At 42.4% G+C, this 27,276-nt stretch overlaps 1 protein-coding gene across 1 annotated transcript in view; it reads left to right on the top strand.

The window, feature by feature from the left end:
• Nucleotides 1-2,497: 2,497 nt before the first annotated feature.
• Nucleotides 2,498-27,276, top strand: part of KCNMB2 (potassium calcium-activated channel subfamily M regulatory beta subunit 2) — a gene marked incomplete at both ends in the record, with an annotated part of 141,849 nt that continues 117,070 nt past the window's right edge. The window contains one exon of the mRNA XM_080350077.1: nt 2,498-2,535. Coding sequence (XP_080206203.1) covers nt 2,498-2,535 — 38 coding nt within the window. The remainder of the gene's footprint in view (nt 2,536-27,276) is intronic.

The following is a 27,276-nucleotide window of genomic DNA, read 5'->3' as shown; positions in this document are numbered from 1 at the left end:
AATATTATATAATTACGTAATTAATTATAACAGCTGAATATGTATTATGCTCAAGTATCAATAAAATTAATATACAGAATGATGCAGAGAGAGGAGAACAGAAAAATTTCACTGGTTTTGGTAGTATTGACAATAAACCATGTTTTTGCTTGCATGTGTAGCAGGGTTTGGTAATCCTCATAGTTACCTATGCTCCTGGCAATGCTGCATTATTAATAAGGAAGAAAATATTCTACTCCAAGCAACATAAGGGCCCTTTGCAGACCAGTAGCTTAAGTATAATTGTACTGGAATTACTTTACTAATTTTCCTTCATAAGATGACCAGCTCTGTGAACAGTGAGAAAGTACAAAGCCAAACAAATCCATAGCCGACAATTACTCCAAACGCCTGTACCAACCAGGCTCATTAAAAGTAATTGGAAGGCATATAAATTATGTTCTACCATTAACCTGGCTCAATTATTCAGAGTTGGTGTGTCAAGCTTTTAACCAGACACAAAGGCAGCCTGGCTGGATTTGTTTTCTGAGAGAAAACGATGAAGGAGAAAAAAAGCAAAGTTGTTCCTATGTTTTTTGTAAAGGCTTGGTTTTATACACAAGGTGTAATTCAATTGTCCTGTTCCCTTGAAACCAGCTCTCACCCTTTGCACAGTGTTTTAATGCCTCAGTCTTAAAACCTTGGCCAGATTCTGCTCCAGGGTTTGCACGGGGACCCACTGCAGTGGAGGGGAGATGTGCATCCAGCTTTTCTTCCTGCCTAGTGGGGTTACTCCTGCCCTGTGAGCTGCTCTCAGCTCAAATGAGATCGTATGTCAGGATTAGGAACACCTGGGGAAACTTCTGGCTCTCCTGGGCTTGCATCCCAAGGCCATCACTTACTGACTGACCGCTGGAAAGGCTTTCTGGTTTGCTACTAGATGAGAGGAGCACACATGGGAAAACTCCTTTCAGAAAACCAGACTTGCAGTTTTCAAGGAGCGCCAAGGTTAACGGCATATCTGCTCCATTAGGTCCAAAAGGATTTGGGGATCAAATGTCTCTAGGTCTCTTTGAATATCCCAGGCAGAAACTAGAAGATTCCTTTCTTCCATGAGCTGACTCAGCACCTTTATACACGCTCTGTGCATCTCCTTACGTACCTTTTAAAATATGTATCAGCATATGGCCTCAGCGTGTGGAGATGGAAAACTGCAACAGCAAGATGTCACAGGGAGGGTTAAGGTGGGGGGAATAATATTGCCTTTAATAGGACCACTGTCAGCCTCACTGCCTGCAGCGGTTCTTTCACACCTCTGTTACTGGATACAGCATTTTCTAGCTAGAAGCTCCAGGCAGATTTCATTTACCCTGGTGAATGAAACGACCTTAATTTCTGTCAGCCTTCCTGAAATATTTCCAGATTTATTCTGAGGCAAAGGGAGAATCTGATCCTAACTTTTTGAAAACAAATGAGTTTACTACACCCTGGGAATTTTTAAACATGACACATCCATCAGTTTTCCTCTCTGACTAACATTTGGCAAAATGTAACTGTCAAAACTTTTTAATTCAAACCAAATTGTTTGTTATTTATTCCCAGCCACATATTAAATGTCAGTGACAAAAGTTTCCATGCAGCCTTTGTGGGCACACTCACATAACTACCCTATGACCTACACTGAGGAACAGCCCTGGAGCTTGGACAAGCTTAAATCCACACAGGCAAGGGTGTGAAATCACAGCTGGGCCCAGCGGCTTCTGCTGCTACAGAAAATCCCACTTTGCCCCTCCACATGTCCCTCTAGTCTTAAAGTCTTTGGAGGTGAAATCACGAGCTCTCCTTCTCAATGCAGTTCTTTTTTGGCACTAAAAACCTCTCTGAAGCAAGGAGAGTTCGGCATATTTTCCCTGCCTGCCAATCAAGCTCTTAAAAAATTAAGTTATTAATCATCTAAACATTTACCTCTGCTGCACCAAGGCTTTCTGGCCAGAAAGTCCCATAGGTGGTTATTTCAAATATGACTCTGCTTCCATTGAAGACTTTTGAATTAAAAAAAAAAAATCTGAAGTATAGACAAATGCACCTTGTGATAATTACTGCCTAGCACTATACTTCTAAATCAGTCAGCTGAGGTTCTAGTTCATATTTCACTAAGTTGCTTACTTGGTCAAAAAAACCCAAGCAAACAAACAAATAAAAAAACTCACAAGCCCCACATCCATCATGTAGTTTATCTGAGGTCTACACATATAGCAAAGCATTGCTTGCAAGGAGGAAGAGAAGTTTGCAGCAAAATTGTTTTGTAACAGATGTATCAATGGAAAAAGTTAGTAACTGGGAGTGTTCTCTCCTTCCCTGTCTCGCAGTTGCTATTAGTGCCGGTCTTTAGGGTGTAGCTTTCCTCTTGGGCTTCTGTGTTTGTTTTACGTATTGCTTTCCTCTTCCTTTTGGTCAGGAGCCTTTTTATGATCTGGCGAGATAATTCTGAGCAGCAGCACCGAATCTGCAGGACAAAATGAGCCTTTGCCTTAAATATCCAAGAGACAAATGGAGGTAAGTAGAAACAAATGGATTAAGCTGTTTGGGCTGGGGAATTGCTGTCAGTTCATTATCCGGAGATTACTAACAACTAGTACATTGGATTTGTTGTTGTGGGTGGGGTTTTTTGTTGTTTGGTGTTTCTTTTTTTCCTATCTGGCTGCAATGTTAAGAATTTAACTGAAGTCTGGCGTGGAAATACACTGAAGTGGTAATTGCGTTCAGGCCTTTGGTAGGGATTACAGAGTTGGTCAGGACAGAAATCCTTGAAGCAGCATTTCCTAGGCCTTCATGGAAGACCTTAAACACATCTTCCCTCCTCCTTTTTCTCCCATCTTGCAAAGTCTCTCTGTATTTCTGATTCACTGTGCACACTATACCTAATAAGAGAGTTTATCCTGCTCCTATTATCTTCCTGTATTTCATATATATTACAGAGATTGTATTTGCTCAGCTGTGTTGAATCCTATTATAAAAGCAGGGTGCAGAGGGCAGCTTCTGGATGCACAATGAATCTCTGTAACTAATAAAATATAGCACCTGCTCTGCTGGAAGTATCAATGTGAAGCCAGAGTTGACAGGGTAAGCAATCCCACTTCATAATCCTATAATGTTGATAGAATTTGGTGGTACCAACATAAAAGACACACTCTAAGCTAAGATGGACTTTGACATAAATTGAAAATGGTATCTTTAAAGGAAAACAACTCAGTACAGGATTTGATGACATGCAGATCTTTTACCTATAAGGTGTCATATCTGGCAGTTAGGTGGAGGAAAATGGTCTCATTTATTGTGTTGTGCAAAGGCAGCTAATATTTCAGTTTAGAGAAAGAGTGCATGTCCAAACAGGACTGCACAAGAGTATCAAGAGCAGACAATAAAAGACTAAATATTCTTGACACCTCTTCTTTCTGTTTTCTATATTATCTTTTAAGAATCTTGAAGTTTACTGAGATTGAGGTTTTTCTGTACTGTTCAATGAATATTTCTAATATCAAACTTCAAGTTACATTAATTTTTCGTGCAAACTTATGGTATGTTTTTAGTCTCTAACTGCACTAGCATGGTTTCTATAGCCAGGTTTCCAGACTCAACTGCCTAAAAAAAATACCACTGTTATTTACTGTTTGCTGATCATTCAATCTTATGCCTATTTAAAAGTTTTCTAGGAAAATATTGATAGCAAACAATTGCAGGCCAGAGACCACAAAGTTTGTTCATATGTGAAACAGAATGAACATATTCCCGAAACATTTTTTAGAATCTACAAACTTTTTAGATTAGTTTCTTCTTTTGATCGCATAGAGCAGACACTATGCTCTCTCAGGCTGTGAAGTACCAAAAGCAGAGATGCATTTTGATGTGTGAAGGGTTTGTAACCTGTGAGAGAACATTAGCTCTGCAAGTGTGTTAGAGAGGGACAGCCTTGAACTGGGGACATGTGAACGATCTTTCTGTTGGTCACATTGTCTCTGGCTTCTACTATTTTCCTCCTACGTGACCCCCTCTCCCATGTAGACTCAAAACTTCATGGGACAGGGATGTTCCCTGACTGGGTGTTCACACAGTGCTTGCATGTGTCTTATTCTTACTTACACAGCAGCATAGCATTGATAATAACTCAGATGTGCTGGCTTTATTCATTCCTTTCCAAAGCAAAAGTTCGCTAAAGTTGATGGAAGTTTTTACACGGCAGGACCAGACCTCAAAGTATGACCGCCAGTTCATTGGTGTCATGGAAACACTGAGTTAAACTGCATTTATGTTGGCAAATCCATGCCCACAGAGCTGAGTCACTCTGCACAAAGCAGCAGCTATGGCTCCTTTGAACATTTGCTTTTCCAAAGTACATCCTTCCTCTTCCACCAAGGCCTCCAATGTGCTTCCTGCTGCAGATGTTTGCTTTTCATACATTGCACTGAGACAGAAACAGAGGCAGTCACACTTCAAGCTATAGACTGGTAACAAGTGCAGAGAGAGAGAAAGTCCTGTGTTAGGATCAAACCCAGAAGACCGGCCTGGGTTATGTTTATAGCCTTGAACCACTGATACAGACAAAGAAACAGGGATATAAGATCATTATTAACCTGTATAGTTATTTTCACAACCTGACTTAAAACTCACTTATACCACTGCATATTTCTACTGGCTTTTGAGTTTCTCTTTTTGCATAGCTTGAAATATTGCCTGCAGCCTGTGTAAAATCTGAAGGAGCAGGTTTTGGACACATGGAAATAACCTGCTGCAGTCAGCGAAGCTGCATCAAAGTACACGGGATGAAGTCGGACCAGTTGCCCCTTCTTTCCTGAACTCAGATTTCTGCTGTGAGCAGTTCATACTCACAAGTCCCTCTGCTCCACACATTTTGCATCCTGCAAAACTAGCGCTTCAGCACCCTGCTCAAGTGAGAGCCAAATTAATACCACAAAACCACCAGAAAACCAAAGCTGAGGTCCCCCCTACTACAGAGGACTAACCATCTCCTTTCAGTCTATCCTGGGGTACAGCTACACCAGTCAGAGGTAACAGCTTCAAACCAAGTAGCTCAGGAGGGCACCAACATCTCCCCATCACAGCACAGCTTCAGTTTTATCCTTATCCTTTATCCTTTTAACTTACCAGACTGAACTTGGTGCTGCTGCAGTACCTATCTTCAAACCCATACATGTTGGTCAGCTAAACTACTGAAGATCCAAAATGTTTAATATTTTCCAGTGCACTAACTGAATAGCCAGACATTTTGGGGACAGATCTGCCATGGCTCCAGGCCTAGTTCTGCAACTGCAGGTCACGCTGCATCTGCTCCACATACTCTGAAATTACTGTGTTCCCGTCCTGAGTGCATTAGGTATCCCAATTTGGTATTCCTTTTTGCAGATGTGCTGTTCTTTTTGGCAGATGTACAACAGATTTCAGTTTCCCTGAATCCCATCTCTTGCACATGCATTTAATATGTTCAGGAGTTTTGTTAAGCAATTGAAAGACCTGGATTTAGAGCTGTCTATCAAAAAGCAAATAATCTTGAAAACGTGTGTGTATTTGAGTGAGAAGAACCAAGCCCTCATCTGGCAGGGGAACTTTCATCTTCCCACAGCATTATTTCTCCAGATTTATGGCCTCAATTTTACACATGTGAAAAATACCTGGATTTTAGTTCTTTCACTGTAATAAATATGTAGATCTGCTCCCATTATTTTAGAGGGGTTTATTTGTGGGTGATTTTTTAAAATCACCCCCTGCTCTCTTTTTAAAATACATTTTTTAAAAGACTCTTCTTTTTGGACCTTAGGAGTCATAATGAATCAAAACCTGTTAATGCAATTCCGTTCAGATTCGTGTTGAGTCATGGGTCCCTCTCAAGTATGTGCAGGAGTCAAATCACGTCCATGTAAGGGGATTGGCAGTAGCTTTGGAAATATCTGTCCTCTTTCTTAGTTTGCACTCATGAGCTGTACTTCCAGCTCGCTTTATAAAAGCAAATAAACATTTTGCCTGCAGGCATCAGATATTGTCTCAGTAACAATCCCTATATCAGTGTGCTGCTGCATATGATGGGAAGGCAGGCCCTGAATTATGGTATGTGGTCTGAGTGTGCCTTACACTGTTAAGATTCATGGGACTATTAGAGAATCCTGTTTTTCTCTCTCTCTCATCTTTTACTCAACGCCAAACAAAGCCAGACAAGTGGTTCATACAGTTCCCTGTCATCCATCACATATCTGCTCTTTTATCATACCTGTGCAGCATTTTCAAAATCAATGTTAATATCTTGTCAGTGATTATGAAGTTGTTTTGCATTGCCCACGATGGTGGGGTGATCAGAAACAAACCATTTCAGGCACCACTGGCTCAGCCATGTGCACAGAAACACATTGCCGTCCCAGGAGCCCTCGTTCCCCAACCCCAGCCCCTGGCTGATGCTCCTCTGCCACACCATCAGCTCCATCACTGAGCTCCTGCTCACTTAGAAGAGTTCCCTTTGACTCCTGGAGTACATTTCTGACTCACCCTTTGCCTCCTTTTACCCATTCGAAGTATATGATTGCACCACATAACTGCATGAGCTGTCCTGCTCCATGGAACAGCTTGTGACTGCTCCGTGTTGTGCTGGGGCATGTGTGAGCTTGGCAGCCTTATCATCAAGCCAGACAGACACATGCCTGGTTCTCCTCTCCACCTCAGTATTAATAAGGTGGACCTTATTACATGCTTTGTTAAGCCACAAGTACAACGACAATATTAGCAGTCAGTCAGTACAACCATTGATCCTAACCTAACAGTGAAGCAGTATTCACGCAGGACAAGTTTTCAGGTTTTTATATTCTCTTGTGTTTCCAGGTTCTGGTAGAGAAAAGGTGTTGAAAAAAACATTTGAAACAATTTATAATCTACTGTTGTGGATTCAGACAGGTCAGATAAACATGTGAGCATATTTGTTGAGAGAAACAAACTGCCATTCTGAACAGCTGGAGAACTGGCCATCCCCAGAGTAAAGTCTATCAAACCTAGAGATGTGGCACACTGCCAGACAGCTGCCTGTGTGTCATTTTGGTGGTCACACAGGAATACCCTTGGGGCAGGAGGGGATTAATGATGACTCTCTGAAACCCCAAATGCCTCATTTTTGAGCTTCCCATGGCAGTATATTTCTTCTTCCATTTTCCCTTTGTTCTTAAAGCTTCACTCTTCATTTAAACCCCCTAAGGAAACTCCTTGTAAGATAGATGTACATTACCCTTTCAGAAGAAAAAAAAACCTCTTTCAAAAAAGTAAATACTGAGTCTATTTAATAATGCACCTCATGTATATATCTCTCATCTTCTCTAAATATTAGTTCAGAAAACAGCTTTCATTTATAGCAATTTCATTGCCATAATCCAGATAGCATGGATTATTTCTATAGTGGTGGTCTAATGCTAGTTTGCAAGAGCTGAAGGCAATTTGCTATCCTAACAAATTGCTTTTGTCCTTGGATGAAACAGACAGCAAAGACAGTGCCCCTGGTTAATTGGAAACACTAGATAGATATCCATAATGTTCTATATGTGAAGTCTAGTTTTGCACATGTTATTAGCATTCAATTTAGGTACTATAAAATTAAAACTAAAGCTTTATAATCATTTTCAAGCAGAAACCTCCTTGGAAATAGCTTGATGCGGTGTTTTGAAAGATGTCAAAAGATCACCTCTTCATAATGACCAGGGAGACATGGATCCAAATAATGATGTCTGAGTATTTATGTGAACGATTCTTCTCAGAGCTATAATGGGTAGCTCTGATAATACTATATACTATATACTATATACTATGTATATAGTATTATAGCTAACTATATACAATCCACATCAAGCTTATAAAATCAGAAACACACTTCCTCTGAATCTGTCCATGAAAATGGATGGAATGAGGCCTAAATCCAAGTCCAGCTGTTTAATGTAAGACTTAAGAGCCATTGTGTGAAATATGAGATTTTGTCAACACTGTCCTCAACTACGGTTAAAAACTCTTGTGAACTCTTGTAAGAACTGTTTCACCCACACCTGGGGTCACTACAAATATTATTTGTGGGAGACAAAAAGTGATTAGCATCTAACAACTGGCTCTTGGTAGAGTCACCTTCAGACTAGCCAGGCACAGTCCTACTTAATCTGCCTCTGTTTCCAGAGCACTGATCACCATGTATCTCTGCATCACGGCCATCCATCACACCCCCAGTTTCTCATCTAAACACTGCCAGCAGCACTGTGAGCAGCCCAGCGCCGACATTCCCTCTGTCGCCTTCTGCATCTTATTATTTAAGTTGCTGCCGGCAAAGAAAAGGAAAGTGGCTGTGTCCACAGTGACATTTGCAGAACTCACAGCTTAATCAATGCTGATCCTTCCCCCCACTTCTCTGCTGCTCCTTTTTGAGGCAGCAGAAGAGCCCTATAAATCCACCCAGTCATCCAGAAATACCAGTCATTTTCCACAAAGCCTTTGGTACCTTGACTGCTTCCAAGTGCACATGCTATGTCCCCCTCAGCCACCCAAGGTCCCCCAAGCAGAGCCATTGCCAGGGCTGCCAGAGCCTACACTTATCCCCTGGTCAGCAGGAGTATCTCTGGCAGCAGTTGGGCAGAGCAAGGAGCCCTTCTGCTCTCAGCAGATTAATCACAGGGGAAACAGGATTGCAACAGCACTAAAGGCAGAGCAGGTCACCAGAAGGGCTGGGTGCTTTGAGAGAGACTATTCTGCAAGCAAAGAAACTTGTTGAAAGGTTTTCTAAAACCTTGGAAGCTGGGATGGTTGTAAATAGTCCCTAATCTCTTCCATTCCAACAAAACGTGCTTTTTCAGTTTGGAAAGGAGCAGCCAAACCTCCACTGCCAATGCAGCTCTGTTCAGCTCACTTACCACCACCCGGACATTACTGAGCGACAGTGCAGTCTGTGGAGAGGAACTCAGCTGCAACGGTATGTCCTAATGAGAACTGTGGGGGATTCACCATGAAGTGATTGATCCTCTTGGACTCCAGGTGCCCCATGAAGTCAAGCATAACTGGCAGGAATGTGTGTGGGTGCAGAGCAGCAGCTGCCACTGCTGCCTGTCATTGTCCCCAGGACTTCTGTAGGACAGAGAATGAAACTGGCCTCTCCACATCATCTAGACCCTTGCCACCTTGTTTCAACAGCATACCCTTGCCTTTTGGTAATAGAGGTGTAAGCAACAATTTATAGAGGGAGCTTGTTTGGTATTTTAGTTTGTGCAGTTTATTTATTATTTTTTTTTTAAAGACAGTTTTCAGATATAGGGATTTATTTTTTTTCCTCTTCAGTTCACCAGGCTGACACACCAATTTGTGATGTGCCTTGTTTGATACAGTACATCAGTCAGCTGGAACTAGATTTCACATAACAAAGCATTGATAATGTAATTGGAGAGGGAGCATCATAACAAAGATAGACATTCTTGGAAAACTAGTATTCCAGAAAGTTTCAGCATCCATAAGCCTCCCTCTCCATCTTATGTCTTGCATGTTTGGTGCGTGAGTGTTTGCACACCTTCCTCTCTCTCACCATGCCTGTACTACTTCTCAGCTCAGATGGCCTCATGGTGTTGGTGCTTTCATTGTACTGATAACAGTAGGATGGGTACCTCTAAACTTTCTCTCTTCTGCTGTGTCTCCATGTGCTTCTCTGACACTATCTTCTTTGCAAAATAGTCAAGGAAAACTTAGGTACCATGTTGTTGCACAAAGGTTTCTTTAAGACTTCGGGGGTCAGAGAAGGAAAGGTTTGGTTTTTGGCTCCCATCACAAAATAAGCCCCTATATACAGCAATAAGGCTTACTGCACTTCAGGGGATAAAGTTCCATCTGGTCGATATTCCCACCAGTGTGGCTGTTTAGCATCTCTAGATCACACAGCGATATGAATCTAATCAAGTCTCTGTCTCAATTTTCAAATCTCATTGAAAAGCATATCTTGTTTCCCTTGTCAGTACTGCTTAATTTTCCTCTTCCACTAAGCTATTATTTAATTCACTGGCAGCAGTTGATACTGACAGGCAACACAGTTCAGAGGACTGACCTGGAGCCACAGTCCAGAGCTGTAGGACTCTGTTCCTCACAGTCCCACAAGCTTGGACAAAGCCTCGTGTCCCAGTTTCTTCATCTCTGACATAAGAGTAATGTTTCTGCTGCCAAGAGAGGCTGGAATGATTATACCCTAGGAATATTGAATGCTAAACACTTGTACTAGTCTATTTATCATGTTTATAGAGCAATGGCTTGCAGGAATAAGAGACTAGAGAATGGCCCTATAGTTACAGGCTTGGGCTGGAGTACAGATCTGACTTCTGTTCCTGGCTGTTCCACAGGTAGCAGGAGAGACCCTAGGCAAGGTTTGGGCTTCAAACCTCCACCTCTAGAATGAGGAATACAACCCTCTCTGGAGGCTAAATCATTCTTATTTATGAGTTCACAAAGATATTTGTTACTGTCACTTTTTAAGTGAACTGCTACATGTGCAATTCTAGTGTAGATTCAGTTTATAAATAAAGGACAAGATGGAATAACTGCAGTGAGGAGAGGCTTTAAAATACTCAGTCAATGTCTATTGTCTTGTATTTAATGAAATCTTGCACACCAGAATTAATGCAACAAGGGAAATGCCTCTCACAGCCAATGCTGACTTCACTAGTTGTTCATGACATTGAGCAAGACAGCTACTACTTTTGCCCCTTTCACTGAAAATACGGAGAGCGTCAGCAGACCTAGTACCTACTAAAATATCAAACAAGATTACCCACAGTCTGGAAAACAAACTCACATGCTCTGTGGATTGTCCTGTTAGTGCAGTTTCCAGACAAGCATCACTATCACAGTTCAAAGAATTAAAGTGGTGCCATGCCTGATCTCCCACAGAAGGTTTGAAAGAGCATGCAAAGGTCCAATAAGTATAATTAATGTCAAGTGGTGTGGCAGGCACAGTCCATTCTGCTGCCTTCCACTGCTCTGCCCACCAGCTGCTCCTCCACGGCTGCCCTGACGTGCCTGTGAAACTCTGCTCCAAATGCTCTGCTGCTTTCGGTGTTTCCTGAGGTAACACTCAAACAGCTCATCGGCTCTTTAAACAACTCACGGTCTCCATGAAGCACCTGATGATTGGAGCTCTCTAGGGCCCCCACGTTGCAGCAGCTCACACCCTGTGACACACACACGCTTCTGGCCTCACAGTCAGGGACGGACAAAACGGTGCAACTCAAGTTCTGTGAAGTTACTCTAGCACACAACAGCTGGCTAGTTGCTCTTACCAGTTTTCATAGCTCATGATTTCATACACACTCATGTCAATTTATTGGCATCAGTAAGGTTACTCATGGACCTCTCTTCTCTGTAGACCAGTACCTAGGCCTGCACAGAGTGTGGTTTTTTGCAATTATGCGATTTCATCTGCTGAGAATATCTCCCTGCTGCCCTTTTCATCCTCCCTCTTTGACTTCAATTACAGAACGTGTTGTTTGGGGTTTTAATATGTTAAGAATAGCTGGAGTAGCAGAGATGCTGACTTGAGGATACCAAATGTTGGCACTGTAGGTACAGAAGTAAGGAAAACTTTGGTTAATGCAGAATGTGCCTTGAGGGAGCTAGTTGGACAAGAAGATGGAACTGAGCCATCTCCCTTCTCACAGAAAGAGAAAACCAGTCACAGAGCTGTTTTTTTTTTTTGGGCAGTGGAGCTAATCAGGGAGTAGGAATCAAAGCCTCATTTTACTAGTTTTACCCTTTTGAAGGTTGGAAACAGATATAAATCCTTCCCTGCATCATACTGACCTAAAAAGTAAAAAAGAGGGCTCCCAATGATGCTGCTCAAGTAGGAGAACAAGGCCAAACTGTACATTCCTGTTCTTTCCAAAGCATTCCACCTGCACAGGGTCTTATTCATGAACATTAATGATAAATTTGTTTGCTGACAGGCTTTAATTACTCTGCTAGTCCTGCTGTCCCGCTCAGCTTCACATGCCACTTCCTGCTGGAATATCAGGTTTTGATTAAGGAACGAGGTATTTGTAAATCTGCATGACGGCGCTGCTCATCACATGAGAGTGAGACGGATTGCACCTTTCCCTTCAGTAATCACGCCTCTATGTTTGAGAGTGACCCCACCATGTTCACCCTGCCCTGTGGCCCTCTGCAGCCAAAAGCACTTTGGGGAGGTGGTGAGAAGATGCCAAAAGTACCCAGGGAGATTGGCTAATGAGTCAGCTGCAGGGGTGAAAAATGTTCCCTGCTTATTTGGGGTTGGTGACCAGCACATTATGAACCATCAAGTGAAAATACAATCACCATTACAAGCACTGACATCTAAAGGCACTACATTTCAGCTTGCCGGGCACAGGGAAAGTGTGATGAATTAGCTTGCTAGCCTGATGGTGGTAGAGCACGAGGAAAATACTAAGTTTCCAGAATACTCGCGTTGCATAAAAGAATTTGTACAAAGTATAACCACAGTTTGTGTAAACTGAAGGTAATGGGAGATGAAGGAAAGAAAAACAGCGTGAAAGAAAGCAATGGGTCATAAAGAAAGCGTAAAAAGCACCGTGTTTCTGTGGCAGGGCAGTGAGGGACTTGCCTCACTAGTAGAAATCAACTCCATTCTCCTTTCTCTGGATATGTCTCTATTGCCTGTTTGCATGTTTTATTTCAGGACTGTCTTCCAATACATACTTACATATTTGTCAAAGTTCCTGTGCAAAGGGAATATGAAAATAAACTGCACCTCCTAGATACCAGAATATCAGCATTAATGATACTTGCTACCAGCTGCAGAGGGAAAACCCTGGGTGAAATGAAAGCCAGCAGGATGTGGCATAGAACTGAAGCCCTGTCTTCAGGGATGTTTCCAGCCTTAGTGTTGTTCTGTCTCTGCTAGGATAAGGCCCAGCTTAAAATAAGATCAATAGAATGGGTTGGAAAAGCATGTCCGCACACAAAAAGGTGGTCTGCTCTAAATTATATCAGTTTAAAGATATATTGCCCACTTGTCCTGTGCAGAGCCTTTCCATTACCTCAGCTTTTGCTGTAGCCTGACCTGCAGGAGCTGTGCAACTCAGGAATGGCTCAGCCCGCAGGACTAGAGGCTGAACACACCAACAACCCAAGCAGTGACATGCAGAGGCAAAGTCTCCATGTATTCATCACCTTTCCGAGTAAATGGACTGAGTTTCTCTCTTCCGCTCATCCCCATCTTATTTCCCTCAGCAGAGAAGTAGGTCTTTAGAGAGCCGGTGGCATACAGCCATCTCATCGCCTTGTTCAAATGTTTGAGACCTCTTTCCCTGGCCAGAAACTCACTGCTATCTTAAACCTTTACCATGTGCCTCAGCCCCTAATTCACTCCTTTGCTCAGAGCTTCCCATCCTAAACCCAGAGTGAAAACAAATATTTCTCCAAAGCAGACACCACAGGCAGGCTGAGCTTCAGAGCTATATTAATAAGAAAATGAAGACTAATTGGAGGAAGTGTTTTTACTTCCATATATAGCATTATACTAAATTGCTGCACTATTTCTAGCATCCATATTTTCTCATGAATGCTTAAATACCAAAGCCAGTTCAGATCCATGGCACTGACAGAAGGCTGCAGAGGACAAATTTGTTTCTTAGCTTATATAAGTGCTAAAGTCAGACAGAGAAGTGACTTAATTTGGACACAAAAGTAGTTTCAAGAGAGTAAAATATCAGGCATAAAGAACTGCTTAATCTTTCAGAAAAAGGTTTCTGGAAAAACAGCTGAAAGAAGCAGCCAGCTGAGCTCCCGTGAGCAGTGAGGGGACCTGCTTCTAACAATGAACCATGTCAGTGTCCAGATTCTCCCTTCCTTGACTAAGTCAGGGTCAGATGACTCGACTCACTCCCACAGAAGTTTTAAGGTATTATTCAGTGATAAGACAGTGATCTCTTCCACACAGGCGAGCTGTTCACAGTCTTTTTCTATGCTAACTTGCCCCTTAAGATCCTGGGGCTGCCTTAGAGCAGAGGCAAAGACACACGGGAGAGCAGAGCAGGCAGAGGAGCTGGGGACGCAGTGGAGGCTCAGGGTATCAGGATGGGGTACAGGCAGGCTGGCAGTGAAGGTATTGCCCATGGGAGCCTCTGGTTTAACAAGATAAGGAGGTATTATCTCTAAGTCCAAACTGGCTGACCTTTCCCCTTCCCTGCCTGCTGGGAAGGTGACTGATCAGAAGGCTCCCCCCACCCTGAAATCAGCTCTGGTGGGTCTGTGAGATCTCAGAGAGCTGGTGGGTCCAAATATGGGAGGCAGGAGCAGTCCTGCAATGCAGGAATGTTGGGTCCATTCTGGTTTCATCTCCAAATCCTCGGTGACACTAGGCAAATGGCACTCACTCTCTGAGCCCCAGAGTTCTGTGGGTGCTCGCTGGGACCCCGACAGCACCTCTCTTTTTTCCTGAGCCCCCAGTGCAGGCTCCTTGGGGCAGGGCTCTCCCTGCCCTCCCGCTGCCATCTCCAGCCCGGGGCCTCTAGGTGCTGCTGTGCTACTAGCGATGGAGCTCCCGGAGAGGGGAAGGGATGGCAGAAACATCCTCATGTTGAGGGACGAAACTGCAGCAGTTCCGGATCACTAGAAAGTGCTTTTTCTAAAAGCATCTTGTTCATTCTCGTGTAAACAGCACACAGGGCAAGGCTATCCATCCATATTTCCTGCAGGGATGCAGCAGAGGGAATAAGCCTGAGCAGCACATTCTGCATCACATTTTAACTAAGCGACAGCCGTAGTTTAGCTTTTCACAGAAAGGAAAAAGAAGAGGTTAAACGGAGCTAATGGCACTGTCATGATAGCAGTTAACCCTGCTAGGTCAAGAACAAGAACACAAGCCATTTGTCACAAAGAACAGTAAGGCACTTGGGGCTGATGCTTGAAGGTGAGGCTTACAGCTTCAGGCATTAAAAAATTAACATTTTGCCTAATTAGTTATTGATCACTATCACAAAGCATGTCATGACCACCATACGCTTACCACAATGTGCTAACCAGTGATAGAAAATTAGAACATGTACCAGAAAATATATTAATTGCTGCTCCCCCGGGAACTTTACTCAGGCATTTAGCAAATCTGTGAGTCTCATCCTGCTGTTTCCTAAATGAGTGACAAATATTCCCTTGCTTCCCAAGGGCAATCTCACAGTTTTCTTCTTCACTGCCATACTATTATTTTCACCTTGCATTAGGGTAAAGTGTTGTCCCTCCTTTTCCGATGTCTCAAGGAATGCAAATTTAAGGTGTTCGTCACCTGGCTGATCCTGTGCCAGCTGGGACAACCAAGGAAGGTAATTTTATCTCACCACCCGTAGAGAGATGCTGTGTTTACAGTGCATTCTTGTGTGTACCCCATGCTGTGTAAGATACAGCATGAATTCTTTGTGGCCAGATGAACCCTTAACACCATCCCATGAATATGCTGCAAGCATTGGAACAGTAAATAGCAGTTCTGCCTGTCCCTTGGTAATGAGAACTAACAAAGTTCATGCTGCAACCCTGATAGCACACATATACTTATATAAGTGGTTTGTTACTTTACATACTGCAGTGAGAAAAAAGAAAGAAGATTGCATATCTTATAAGTTTACTCTGATTCAGCTGGTTCATGGAGCCCCTCTGAAAGTGCCCACAGGAGGCTGTATTTCCTTTGAAATTTTAATCCCAGCTTAGTGAAGGGATGGTGCGTGATCAGGCACAAACCTTGGAGAATGGCTCTTTAATTTTTCCGTCTGAGAACTCTCCTCTCAACAAGTGCATTTAATGCCTATACGTGAGCTCTGGTGGCTGTTACATGCTAATATGTGGGGATTATGTGATGCTGCTCATAGAATGAGAAGGTTTCAGATGTGCAGTGAGAATTAGTTGGTGGCAGACAGTGATGGTAGGGTGCAGTGATGGGAGCAGTGGGAAGGTGCTTTTCTGCAGCATAGTCTGACACATGATCCTATGAGATACAGAAGGCATAAACTTCAGGGAAGCAAAAGCCTTGTTAACCTTGATACACTGAGTTATCACCACTTCATAGTATAGAAAATAGGCCTTGATAGGAACCATGCAGACACCTCTCAGTTGCAGCAGTGTCCAGACAATCCAGCAGGAATATCAAACTGTGGATAGGAGATCCTCGGCACATACTGACAACGGTATCACAGGGAGACAAACTTATGAAGAAATGGGTCCTACCCACCACTCTGCAATGTCAGACAGTGTCCAAAATAAGAAACAGTGCTTGAGAAACAGCAGGGAGCAGAGGTACTGTACAGCCTGTACCACAGCCTGTATCACCTACCTGACTAAGCTGGACACATTCCCTGCACCTGCTAGAGAACTCAGATCCCCTGTTTCTCACTTCTCTCTAACATGTGTATTAACAATTTCTCCATGTCACTTATGCAGTTGTGACAAAAGCTAAATGCTGAGTGTGGGTATGTGTGTTCACTTGTGATGCAGCCTGTGGTCCATGCTCGGACACTGTTTGGGAGCTGGTACTCTGCTGAACAGAGCTACTGGCTGTTCACTACCTGCACACCAGTGCCACTGCAGACTCAGCCTTCAGTTTTGAGCAGTTCCCACACAAAAGTGCATTTTGCAGCACTTTCCCTCCAGCCTGTTTCAGAACCGTGCTGTTAACCTGCCTTTGCCAGCTCTCTTCATTCCTGTGCTGGTTCACACAGCCTGTGGCAAACTCCCCGTTTTTGTGAACACACAGCCTGCAGGCAAAACTGTCAGTAAAGTGCAGCTTCCCAAGTGCTGAGCAGGGAAAAGCATCTGAGGAATCCAGTCCTGATGCCAGAGGTCTCAGTGCCTGCAGAGTCATGATGCCCCCACCAGACCCTGCTGCCCGTGGATGGGCATTGCTGCAGTGCCTGACCCAGCTGCCATCCCTGCCCTGGTGCAGGGCAGGTCCTGATGAACAGACAGACAGGCTTTGAAAAGATTATGTTGTGTAGAATCAATTTTGACTTCCTACGTACTAGCCAAATCCTCACACTTCCCCTGTGTGCACACACACACATACCACAGCTTCCTTGCATTGGGAACTGGAACATTTTTTCTAATTTTTGTGGGTTTTGTTGATATTGCTGCAGGCACTTGAGTTTCAAATAAATAGGAGCAAAGGCAATTTATGCTTTCCAATACCAGAGCATGCATGTGGCTGTGTGCATGCTCTGCATGTAAGGCAGTGTTACTGCTATCTGGTATTTTTTTTTCTGGAAAAGAATGGGTACCAAACCCTTTATTCTTCAGCACTACAGGGCATCATCTTTTGCCCTGTCTTGCAGTACCTCCTGTAATTAGGTTTTATGTTAGAGCTCAGAGTCCATTTTCTGTGTCAGATAATGCCTCAGCAAATTTTGGCTGAAGACTGAGAATTGATATCTGTGGGAATTGAGCCAGAATTTATAGAAGAAACACAGACTTTATTTTTCACTGAATTATATCCTAACAAATATCAGTTGGTGTGATAATTACTTGCTGGATGAAATATACTTTTCTAATCATATGATTTGTTCCAAAACATTGTTTCTGATATTTTCTCCATGGGTTGATTTATCAATGACACCTTGCAAGCTGAGAAACTGGGGCTTTTCCCTTCCAGCCTTTAACACGGATGAAGTGCTATGTTCAGGATAACTCAGACTCACTGTAAGCTTCCCTAAAATACAGAGATAATTATCTGCCTTTACTGCAGTGATGCTCATGAAGGACCTCCTGTAACTCTGTGTTCCTTGTGGCCAAAGGTTGCCATGAGTTACCTTGTGCTACCAGAGGTCAGGTGTTCCTCCAAGCGCTGGTGGCATCCCACCACCTCACACCACTGGCTGAGAACTGACATAGCGAGAGCCCAGCAAAGCAGAGCCTGCTCGTAGCAGCTTCGCTGTAGCTGGAAAACACTTCCAGTTAGAAGAACAGCCACTGCTAAAAATGGATTCAGGTCAGCATTTACAATGCTTTCTCTCAGGCAGGATATTCGGCAAGTTGTCCCAGGCTTTGAGCGACCTTTCTGTGCCCAGCGTGGACAGGCCATTTCCTTGATCCAGAGTCCCTTCATGTCAGACATGTCACAGCTGTCTTTCTGGCCCCTTTCCTCTCTGCTTTCTTGGCTTTACTTTCTGTTTAGTTGATCCTTAAGATCCTTCTCAACATAAAAATCTAACAGTTGCCACCATGACAGGGTGACATCTATGTCCATCTTAGTCAGAGGCAGCTGCATCCTGCTTTTCTATTATTTTTCCCACCTCTGTTTTTCTCTCTTCCTTTCCCCTCTCTGCAGCCGACTATGTGGCTTCACACAACATACAGATTGAGTTCATGAGAACTCGGGGAAAAGATCAAATGTACATCCGTCATTATTACTGTAGGTGGGACATATGTTAATAAGACAAATTCCTCATTTTCTGAGGACAGAGATTATATTTAGCACTTGGAGGAACCTTCACTGTGGATGTGTAGGAGACTGAGGTATCCACTACAAATATTTTAGGCTGTCAAAGGCTGTTCAGGATCCAGTATTAAGTGTGCTCATTGGACCAGTCTATCAACATTGGCCTAAAACAGACACTGTGCCACCTCTGAGTCACAGACATTTTCTGTCAAATGCTTGAGATTCAAACATATGTAATACTGGGGCTGATTATGCTTCAGCGTATTTTCAAATAAATTATTTCTCAGAAATACAGCACTAAACAAATGGGAATGATAATGAAACGAGACAACAGTGATAATACCTTTCTATGTACTTGGAGTAATGATGGGGCTAGATCAGATAATGAAGGTGTAAAATGGATAAACATTGGCATCTCTAATACCCATAATAAATTCTAGATGGAAAAACTACATGACATCAACAAATAAGAGTTCATAACACTAATGACAACAGCCTCATAGAAAAAAAAAAAAAATAGAGTGCTAGTAATTGAAGGAAATTGTCCCCAAATGCAAAAAGCACCATAGGACCATATAAAATGCACATATCTCACATGAAAAAAAAAAAAAAAACAGAGCAATTGTCCTGTTTGTCCTCAGCTTCTTGGCTTACCCTGTATATCACAAAGCATCTTTTGCTCTTTCAGTTTCATCCTTGCATGTGCCATGGGGGTGACTAGTGCCAGTGATAAGAGCAACTTTAAATCCTATGACCTTATTTTAGCAAATACTATGCAGATTCCTCTACCTGGCAGGCAGGAAACTTTGTTATAAAAAAATATTTCATGCTGCTTATAAGTCACCATGTTTACAATGAGGAGAGGAAAAGAAAAAAGATATTCTGTGCCCAAGTCACAGGAAATTACCCGAAGCACTGTCTATGGGGACAGCATTTCTTCTGGTTTGCCAGGGGTCACTTTGCCCTCTCCCACCCAACATAAGAGGCAACAGAGGTGAGAGTGGGTGGCAAGGTGGACATGATCGTGATGATGTGACAGAGAACTGCAGGGTGGCGACCCAGGGGGGCAGGATCTGGTGGCTGCACTCACCTCTGCTGCTGTGCTGCTCAGAGCTCCCTTCAAGTCCACTGATTTAACAGAGAAAGAGGTAGACACATCTTTCTTAATCACCAATTCTCACTTCAGAGTTGGCTCTTAGGTCAAAATTTAAACCAACAAATCTGCTTATGTCCAACGTCCCCAAATTCAGCAATATGTTGTAATAAACCATAACAGCTCTGTAGGATGCCTCTGGGTGTCACTAGGGATAAAGAGCAAAGGATTGAAAACAGAAAATGCCAGCATTAGCAGGGTAATGACAACGTCTCACAGAAGGCAGAGCTGTGACTTATCCTTTTTGTTCAGAGTTTCCTCATCATTTTGCAGCTAGAGAACTGAGGCACAGTAATGGTGTTTCTAAAAGAAATTCCTTTAACCGTAAGATCATCCTCTAGTAACAGCTGCCCCTGCAAGAGGCACTTGTACTGCAACTCAGCTTAATGCCATAGAACCAGACCGAGCCACAGAGGTGTTTCATCAGCCTCCCTCCTCCTCACAGAGCAGCCAACATATACTCTACTGTCAAGTAGAGCTTTGCTTTGCAGCAGATGTGGTATGTTTACAAGTGATAGCCATTCTTGTCATATATTGAAATTAATTTCTCTGACAAAAATGCGCTTTATTTGGAATGAAAATGAGCAGAAGACATATGAACACAAGCACAAGTGTGTGACCAGCAGGACAGCAACAACATTTCTGATAAAACAGCCTTTCCTGCTGCTCCCTTCCCCCATAGGATAATTTAGTTATAGTGCCATATTTCCAAGACAAATAAGTGCACATATTTTTCTTTCCAATTGACTGCTGCAGAGTGGCTATGCTTGAGAAAATTAGTTTTTATCATTTTAATCATCTAATCTTCATAAACCTTTTAACGCAAAAACAAAAACTACTTAACGCACAGCAAGATAATTAATATTGAAAATAGACTCTGCAGGGGAACTGTAGTACCTGCTGCCTTGCATTAGACTCTTAGAATAATGAATTAGCTAGGAGCTTTAAGCAAGTTCATAAGAACAATATAAACAGTATCAACACAGACATTGTTTCCATTTGCTTTAGATAGATCACACCGAGAGGCTATTTAATATGTTGATATCCCAGCATTAAGAATAACTTCACCAGTATCCCTACTGAATTCTCGGTGACTCTTAAGAAAACAAACAAACAAACAAAACTTTCATTTTCAAAAATATCACTTTATATTTGACAGCAAAAAATGTAATGATTTGCCTGGCCTGGAAGAGGAGAATTTGCCTTTTCCCCACGAGACAATAACTGAGAACTGAGGGAGGGAGGGATTTGCAGCTGGAATTTATTGGGAGCAGCCTTGGAAAGAATCAGACTAGTTTAGACCTGCTCCCTACCCCCAAGACAAAAGCTTTTCAGCTGGACCAGGGGCCCAAGATGAGGCTTGCTGCTGCCCTAAGGGGACAGTGAATCCACATATTACCTTTCCCCAGCAAAGAGCAAAAATCCCAGTGTGCGCAAAGATATAGCAACTAATCCTTTTCAGCTAAACTCATCTACCCCTAAGCAATGTCACATAATTCATTAATGCTGAGAACTAAGCACTGCCAGCAGAGTCTGCAAGGACCCCTAAATGCCAAAAATAATTTGTGCACTTATAGAGCACTTTTCATCTTCAAATTATACAAATATTAACTAATTATTTAAGGAACTATTTACTGAGAAAAAGATGTTTGTTGCTTTTCCTGAGCATGTGTGTTGGGTGATGCCAGGGATCCTTTGAAGGACCCTGTGGAACTTGTTGGGGTTGCTTCTTGCTTTGAGGGGTTAATGGCTGGTGTTTTGAGAACACACCTTCATCTTGCCTGGCTCACGGGAGGACACTCAGCTTAGGAGGACCTGTGACAGTGGTCCCTGTCCTGACCCTGCATCCATAACTCACAAGGGGCCATTTCCAGATTTGCCTCCTCCAGTCTCTCTGGTGGTCACATACACACACATCTGCATGACGACTAAATGTGTGTAGAAAGTTTGTTGTAAGCTACAGTTACAGTCGCTTCACAAGGGACGGATCAAAGATGTGAGGTTAAAAAACCTGTGCTGAAAGAGGAAATGGTGAGAAGGAAATCAAACAAAAATACAGACTCATTTAAAGCTCAGCAGGGAATGGATAAGTATAACAAAAAAAAATCACAGTCAATTAATGCTGCCAAAGGATTTAAAGGGGATATGAATGACAGTTATTATATGAGTATCAGGGGAAGACAAGCAAAAATCCTAGAGAGAAAGTATGTGCATTAATTAGTAAACTAGGGTAGGTATGAAACAAATGATGACTAGAATCTATCTTTAAAGAGACAGATACAAGAAATGTGAACAGTTCAGACATGAGGAAAAGCCAATAAAATGTCTTTTCTCAGTGACAGGTGAGAAAATACTCGAGCGAAATTGAGCCCAGACATAAATCAGCTAGTACAGATAAGCCTAGGATATTGGGCGAAGTGCTGAAAATGCCATACTGCATGTGTGTATTTCTTCTAATTCGTGAACAGAAGACTAAGAAATTACTAAAGAAAAGGGTATACAGACACTTAAAAAGAGAAATAAATCATCCCAAATCACTGTTTTCTCAAAATCTACATTTTACCTGTTCTAAAATAAAGAAATCAGCATTGCTTTGGATTGTTGTGCATTTGAGGAACATGAAGGCAACCAGCACAACCTGGCCCATCAAAAGGTCCCTGCAACGGTCCCTAGGTGGCTGCAGTCTTTCGTGGCAAAGAGCACTGCTGCCTGGCAGCTCATTGCTCTTAATTCTGTTCTGAGACTCCAGGCAGGAGGTCCCCACCCTGGCCAGGCACCAAGCCACTGTAGAGAGAGCCCTGGGGGCGATGCCTGGGAGGGAACAGGATGCTTTGCAGATGGTGCTGAGCAAGATGTGCCAGTACAGGGCTTTCTGAGGTATTTTGGGTGACCTTGCCACAAAACAAGAGCAGTTGCTGTCAGGAGGTGGAGGGACCGCAACCCCTGGCTGCAGCCCTCCAGGGAATGAGAGAACAGTTGGGGTTGGGAGGGACCTCTGGAGATGATCCAGTCCTACCCACCTTCTAAAGCAGGCTCACCAGAGCAGATCATACAGGAATGCATCCAGGCAGGTTTTGAATGTCTTCAGAGAAGGAGCCTCTCTGGGCAGCCTGTTCCAGTGCTCTGTTACCCTCAAAGTAAAGTTTCTCCTCATATTCAGATGGATCCTCCTATCCATCAGTCTGTGCCCGTTGCCCCTCATCCTGTCATTGGACATCACTGAAAGGAGTCTGGTCCCATCCTCCTGACAACCACCCTCAAGATAGTTATAAGCATTGATAAGATCCCCTCTCAGCCTTCTCGTCTCCAGGTTGAACAGACCCAGCTCTCTCAGTCTTTCCTCATAAGAAAGGTGCTCCAGATCCCTGATCATCTTCATAGCCCTCGTGCCCCATTGTGGATCCCAGCCATTTTTGGACAGAAATCACAATACAGCCTGGGCTTGCACTGATAAGATAATGACAGAACTGCCAGTTAGCTCAGCTCACAGTGTAGGATTAACATAATGGTGACCCCCAAACACCCATTTTTAGAGGTGTTGGTACACCCAGCTACCTGGGAGGTGATTCTGGTTGTAAGTGTTTGGCATGTCTGGGAGCTGGCCCCAGCAGCACGAAGCCTCAGACAGCATCGGTCTAGCAAGAATAAATCTCACCAGACAAACTTGATTGCTTTTTTGATGGAAACAGAAAATTAACGGATGAAGGGAATGCTGGAGTTATAATATATTTGCATCTGAGTAGTACATTTGATACTGTGCATCATGAAATCTTTCTAGAAAAATTAATTTAAATCAGCTTGGAGATGAACACTGTCATCTTGACTGAAAATAGTCTGGAAGGCTATAAAGAGAGGTTAACAATGAGCAGCAAAGCATGGAGTTGAAGATGAGGAAAACGTTGAAGAACCACAAAGCTTACTCTTAAATAAGTTTTATTTAATACCCTCACTGTTCATATAGAAATGGAGGAGGAAGGAACACTTTAATAAGATATGCAGATGAGATTAAATTAGAAGGAACTAAAATCCTCCACAAAAGGTACAAACAGATACAGAGAGACAAGCACCTGGTTCAGGACACTATAAAATGAATTCAGGGTTAGTTACAGAACAGAATTTAGTCAGGTGCCCTGTTCACTGGAACAAACCACATCAATCAGTTTCCATTGGTAGGAAGAAAGGAGATTTTGGTTCATAATTTTGCATGTCTGCCTCCGCATACAGGAATCTTGCTCACTTGAAGACTTATGAAAATCTACTTGTACCCCAGCATCCTTCCTAAATGGGAGGCTTTGAATTAGACATTCAGATTGGGTATTTTCTAAATTAGTGATGCAACACAAGGTTTTGACTTCCACATGGATGATGCTGCCGAGAGTTCAAACTGCAGTCTTCGGGACAGATATGAACATCCAAAATTACTTGCTAGAAAAATAAATAAAGTTCAAATCTAGCATTGCCTGCTAATTAATTGAAACAGAACAGTCGGTGAAATTCCATATTCTCCCTCAAAACTTGTAGGCACAAGTTAGACCCAAGCTAGAAATGAGATACGATAGCAAAAGGGCAGCACAGTTGGGAGCAGGACAGGTTCAGACCATCTTTGTACTGCTTTGCTGTTCCTGCACCTGGAACACTGTGTTCACTTCTGGAAAACTCATTAGTGAGCAGATATTGAAAAACTGTAGTGAGTTCAGAGAAGAGCAGCAAAAATTATCAAGAGTTTGACGAGATTCATTTATAAAGAAAGAATTAAAGAGCTAAATCACTACTGGAACAACTGAATTTGTAATATACTGTCCCTCAGAGAAAAATGGCTACAGAGACACATTACAGTCTAGTGCTGAAAGGTGTAAACACCAAAGACAGGGAAGAATTCAGTAGTGTCATAGGGTGTAAAAGAAAGTATGAGCATCCAGAAGTGAGAAAGGGGAACACAGATGCAATATCCAGAAAAAAATTATTACATGGGAAGCCTCATAGGCTGCAACACTTGAAGTTGGAAAAAAAAAAAAGCCAGAAGGTGTGCAATGGGGCATGGTCACCCAGACCATTCTGCATGGCTAGAAAATCACTTTGCTTCTTACTGTTTTCTGTGGGAAAGACACAGATCGCTAGCTGGGGGTTTACATGACAATAATGGATGTATGAATATGTATGAGACTATTGTTCACTGTGAGCTGTGGTGACAGTATCATTTCCTTCATATAATTTCAAATTTCCTCTAGTGAGCACTTGTTCAGAATGAAGAATTTGTAATCCAGACCTTTTTTTCAGTCATTGTCTGAGAATGGTTATCCTTGGTGGTACTGCGGGACCAGACACACACAGAGGTTTCCTCCTCCATGTAGAATTTCCTATTTAATCTCTCACACAGTCACTTGTTTCCACTCTACAGAAATACACCTTTATGTTCTTAAGTGTAGCTGCTTTGTGCCAATAGCAACGAGCTGTTGTCCAAGCCAATACAAGTTGCTCTGCAGGAGTTCAGGCTCCTAAGAATTGTGTAGCTAATGCCACACAGCACCTTGGTTTTCTCATTTATTTTGTTTTACTTCATACAATGTATTGCTTTCACCTCTCAAATATTGATTAAGTCAAGTCAAAGCCTTGTACTAATCAGTGTAGCATGGTTTGTATTGTTATATATGTGTACCCATTATAATTGTTTTTTGTGAAGTAGTTTGTCAGTTATCTGTTTCCAGAATTAGACAAGGTCTGCATGTTTTAACTGAGATCAGCTCTTACGTGTTCAGTAGCACCTAGGCTCTGTTTACTACTAATTTTCTATGCATTAGGAAATGCAGTTTGGTCCTCCCCCACTCCTAGTGATGGTTAATTAATTCATGTGAAGTAAATCAACTTCCATGAGTGATTAAACAAAGGGAAAGATCAGATAGGTGCATAATATCTACCTTGGATATAAATCTGCACTATCAGAGGAAAACAGTAGGAAAAAAAAAAGACATTAAGTGCCTTTAGGAGTCTTGCTTGTCCTCCCCCAAAAAAGTAGCAGCCCAGAAGCTCAACACTTATAACATTAAGAGACAAATTCTTCTTTCACTTGCACCTTGTGAAATGAGCAGAGCCTGTAGGGAACTTATCTGGAGAGAGAGGAGGGACCCTGCTCTGACAATGATGGCAACCAGTGGGGTGAATTCTGCCCCCCAAGCTCCTGGCAGCCGTCAAGTGAGAATTTCTAATCTTTGCGTAAAGCCAGAGATATAGCCAAATGTCTTTGTATTACTGTCATTTGTATTCTGCCTTCAGACGCTTTCACTCCTCTTGCTTTGAGTAATATTTTTTCAACCTTGTCTTCTCATTAAAATTTCCTCTTCATTATAGCACATTTCAATATAATTTCCTCCTGAACTGAGCTCAGGGTACAGCCCAACTAATAAGAATTGCATGATTTGCATTATTATGCACACATAACCCATTATAATTGAATCTTATTCCACTTTAATTGCACGTGTTTACAAACACTATGTTCACTGCAACAGATTATGTATTTTAGTTGATTGTACCATTAATGATTGAAAAGCCAGTGCCATTTTGTATTAAACCCATTTTTGGCTCACATAGCAAGTGGCATAACATAAAACTCCTCTGGAGAGTTACAAGACACATTTATAACTTTGTCTTGTTTGGTTTTAACTGTTAAGAAGGTTTCTGCCATAAACTAAACCCACGCATCTTTAGAAATGCAACTCTTTGTATCATTCAAACCGTCTTCAGCTTTCCAGAGTCTGTCAGGATTTTAGTCAAATACTCATTCTTGGTTGAATTTGGAGGCCAAATTTATATTGGCAACAGAGACCTTGCCCTTCTTAGTAATTTACAACACCCCTCATCACCCAGTCAAGCCCAGCACTTTTGTATTTTCAGAGAAGAATTTTGGACCCAGAGCTCCCCATTTTCTGAGTAGGTTTAGATGCCCCCACCAACTGCCTGGCAGTTTTGCTTCTGGGCTATGCGATAAGGTCAGCAGATGCAAAATTATTTAGGAAATTGAGCCCCTGAGACTTCAGATACTGAAGAGAATTGGAAAATTTGGCAGCACACTGTGCTGTTTTGGTGCAAGGTCAGTTAGATAAGGTCAGTCAGGATGTTAAATCTAGCCACTGCCTAGTTTGTCATCAGGTTTTATAACAAGAACAAGGGAGCCTAATAGACCAGAGGCTCCAGAAGAAAAAAAGTATTAAAAACAAACTAGAAAAAATAGTAATAATAAGCGAGTATTTTCACCAAGATTTCTAGAAAATATCTTTCTTTTTATATGCTTTTTTTCAGATACATTCACCCTGTGTAGCATTAGCATAGACAGATGCGCTATATCTGGGCTGTGTTCAGATTTTGCTCCACGCATGTTTATACTTCTATATTCTCACCCTAAAAGCTGTCCTTCAGACATGAGCAACACCTTGCTGAAGATGCTGACAAGATCACCAATTGCAAGCATCTTGCAAAGAGTCCCCAAAACTAGCAATGCTTTTTGGCACCACTGCATCATAAATCCAGGGGCTTTCCCCTGAGCTTCCCCTGTTACAAAAAGTCAAACATGCATATTGGCTTGTTATGTTCAATCATCATTGAATAAAAGACTATTACACTAGTGAAGGAGAATGAAAGGGTTTGTCCTAAGTGGAAGAGAGCTTTTGGCAGAAATCAAAAT

The sequence above is a fragment of the Nesoenas mayeri genome (genome assembly GCF_963082525.1).
Source record: "Nesoenas mayeri genome assembly, chromosome: 9".
Taxonomy (NCBI): Eukaryota; Metazoa; Chordata; class Aves; order Columbiformes; family Columbidae; genus Nesoenas; species Nesoenas mayeri.
Note: the sequence above shows the minus strand (reverse complement) of the source record. Positions and strands in the feature narration are given on the sequence as shown.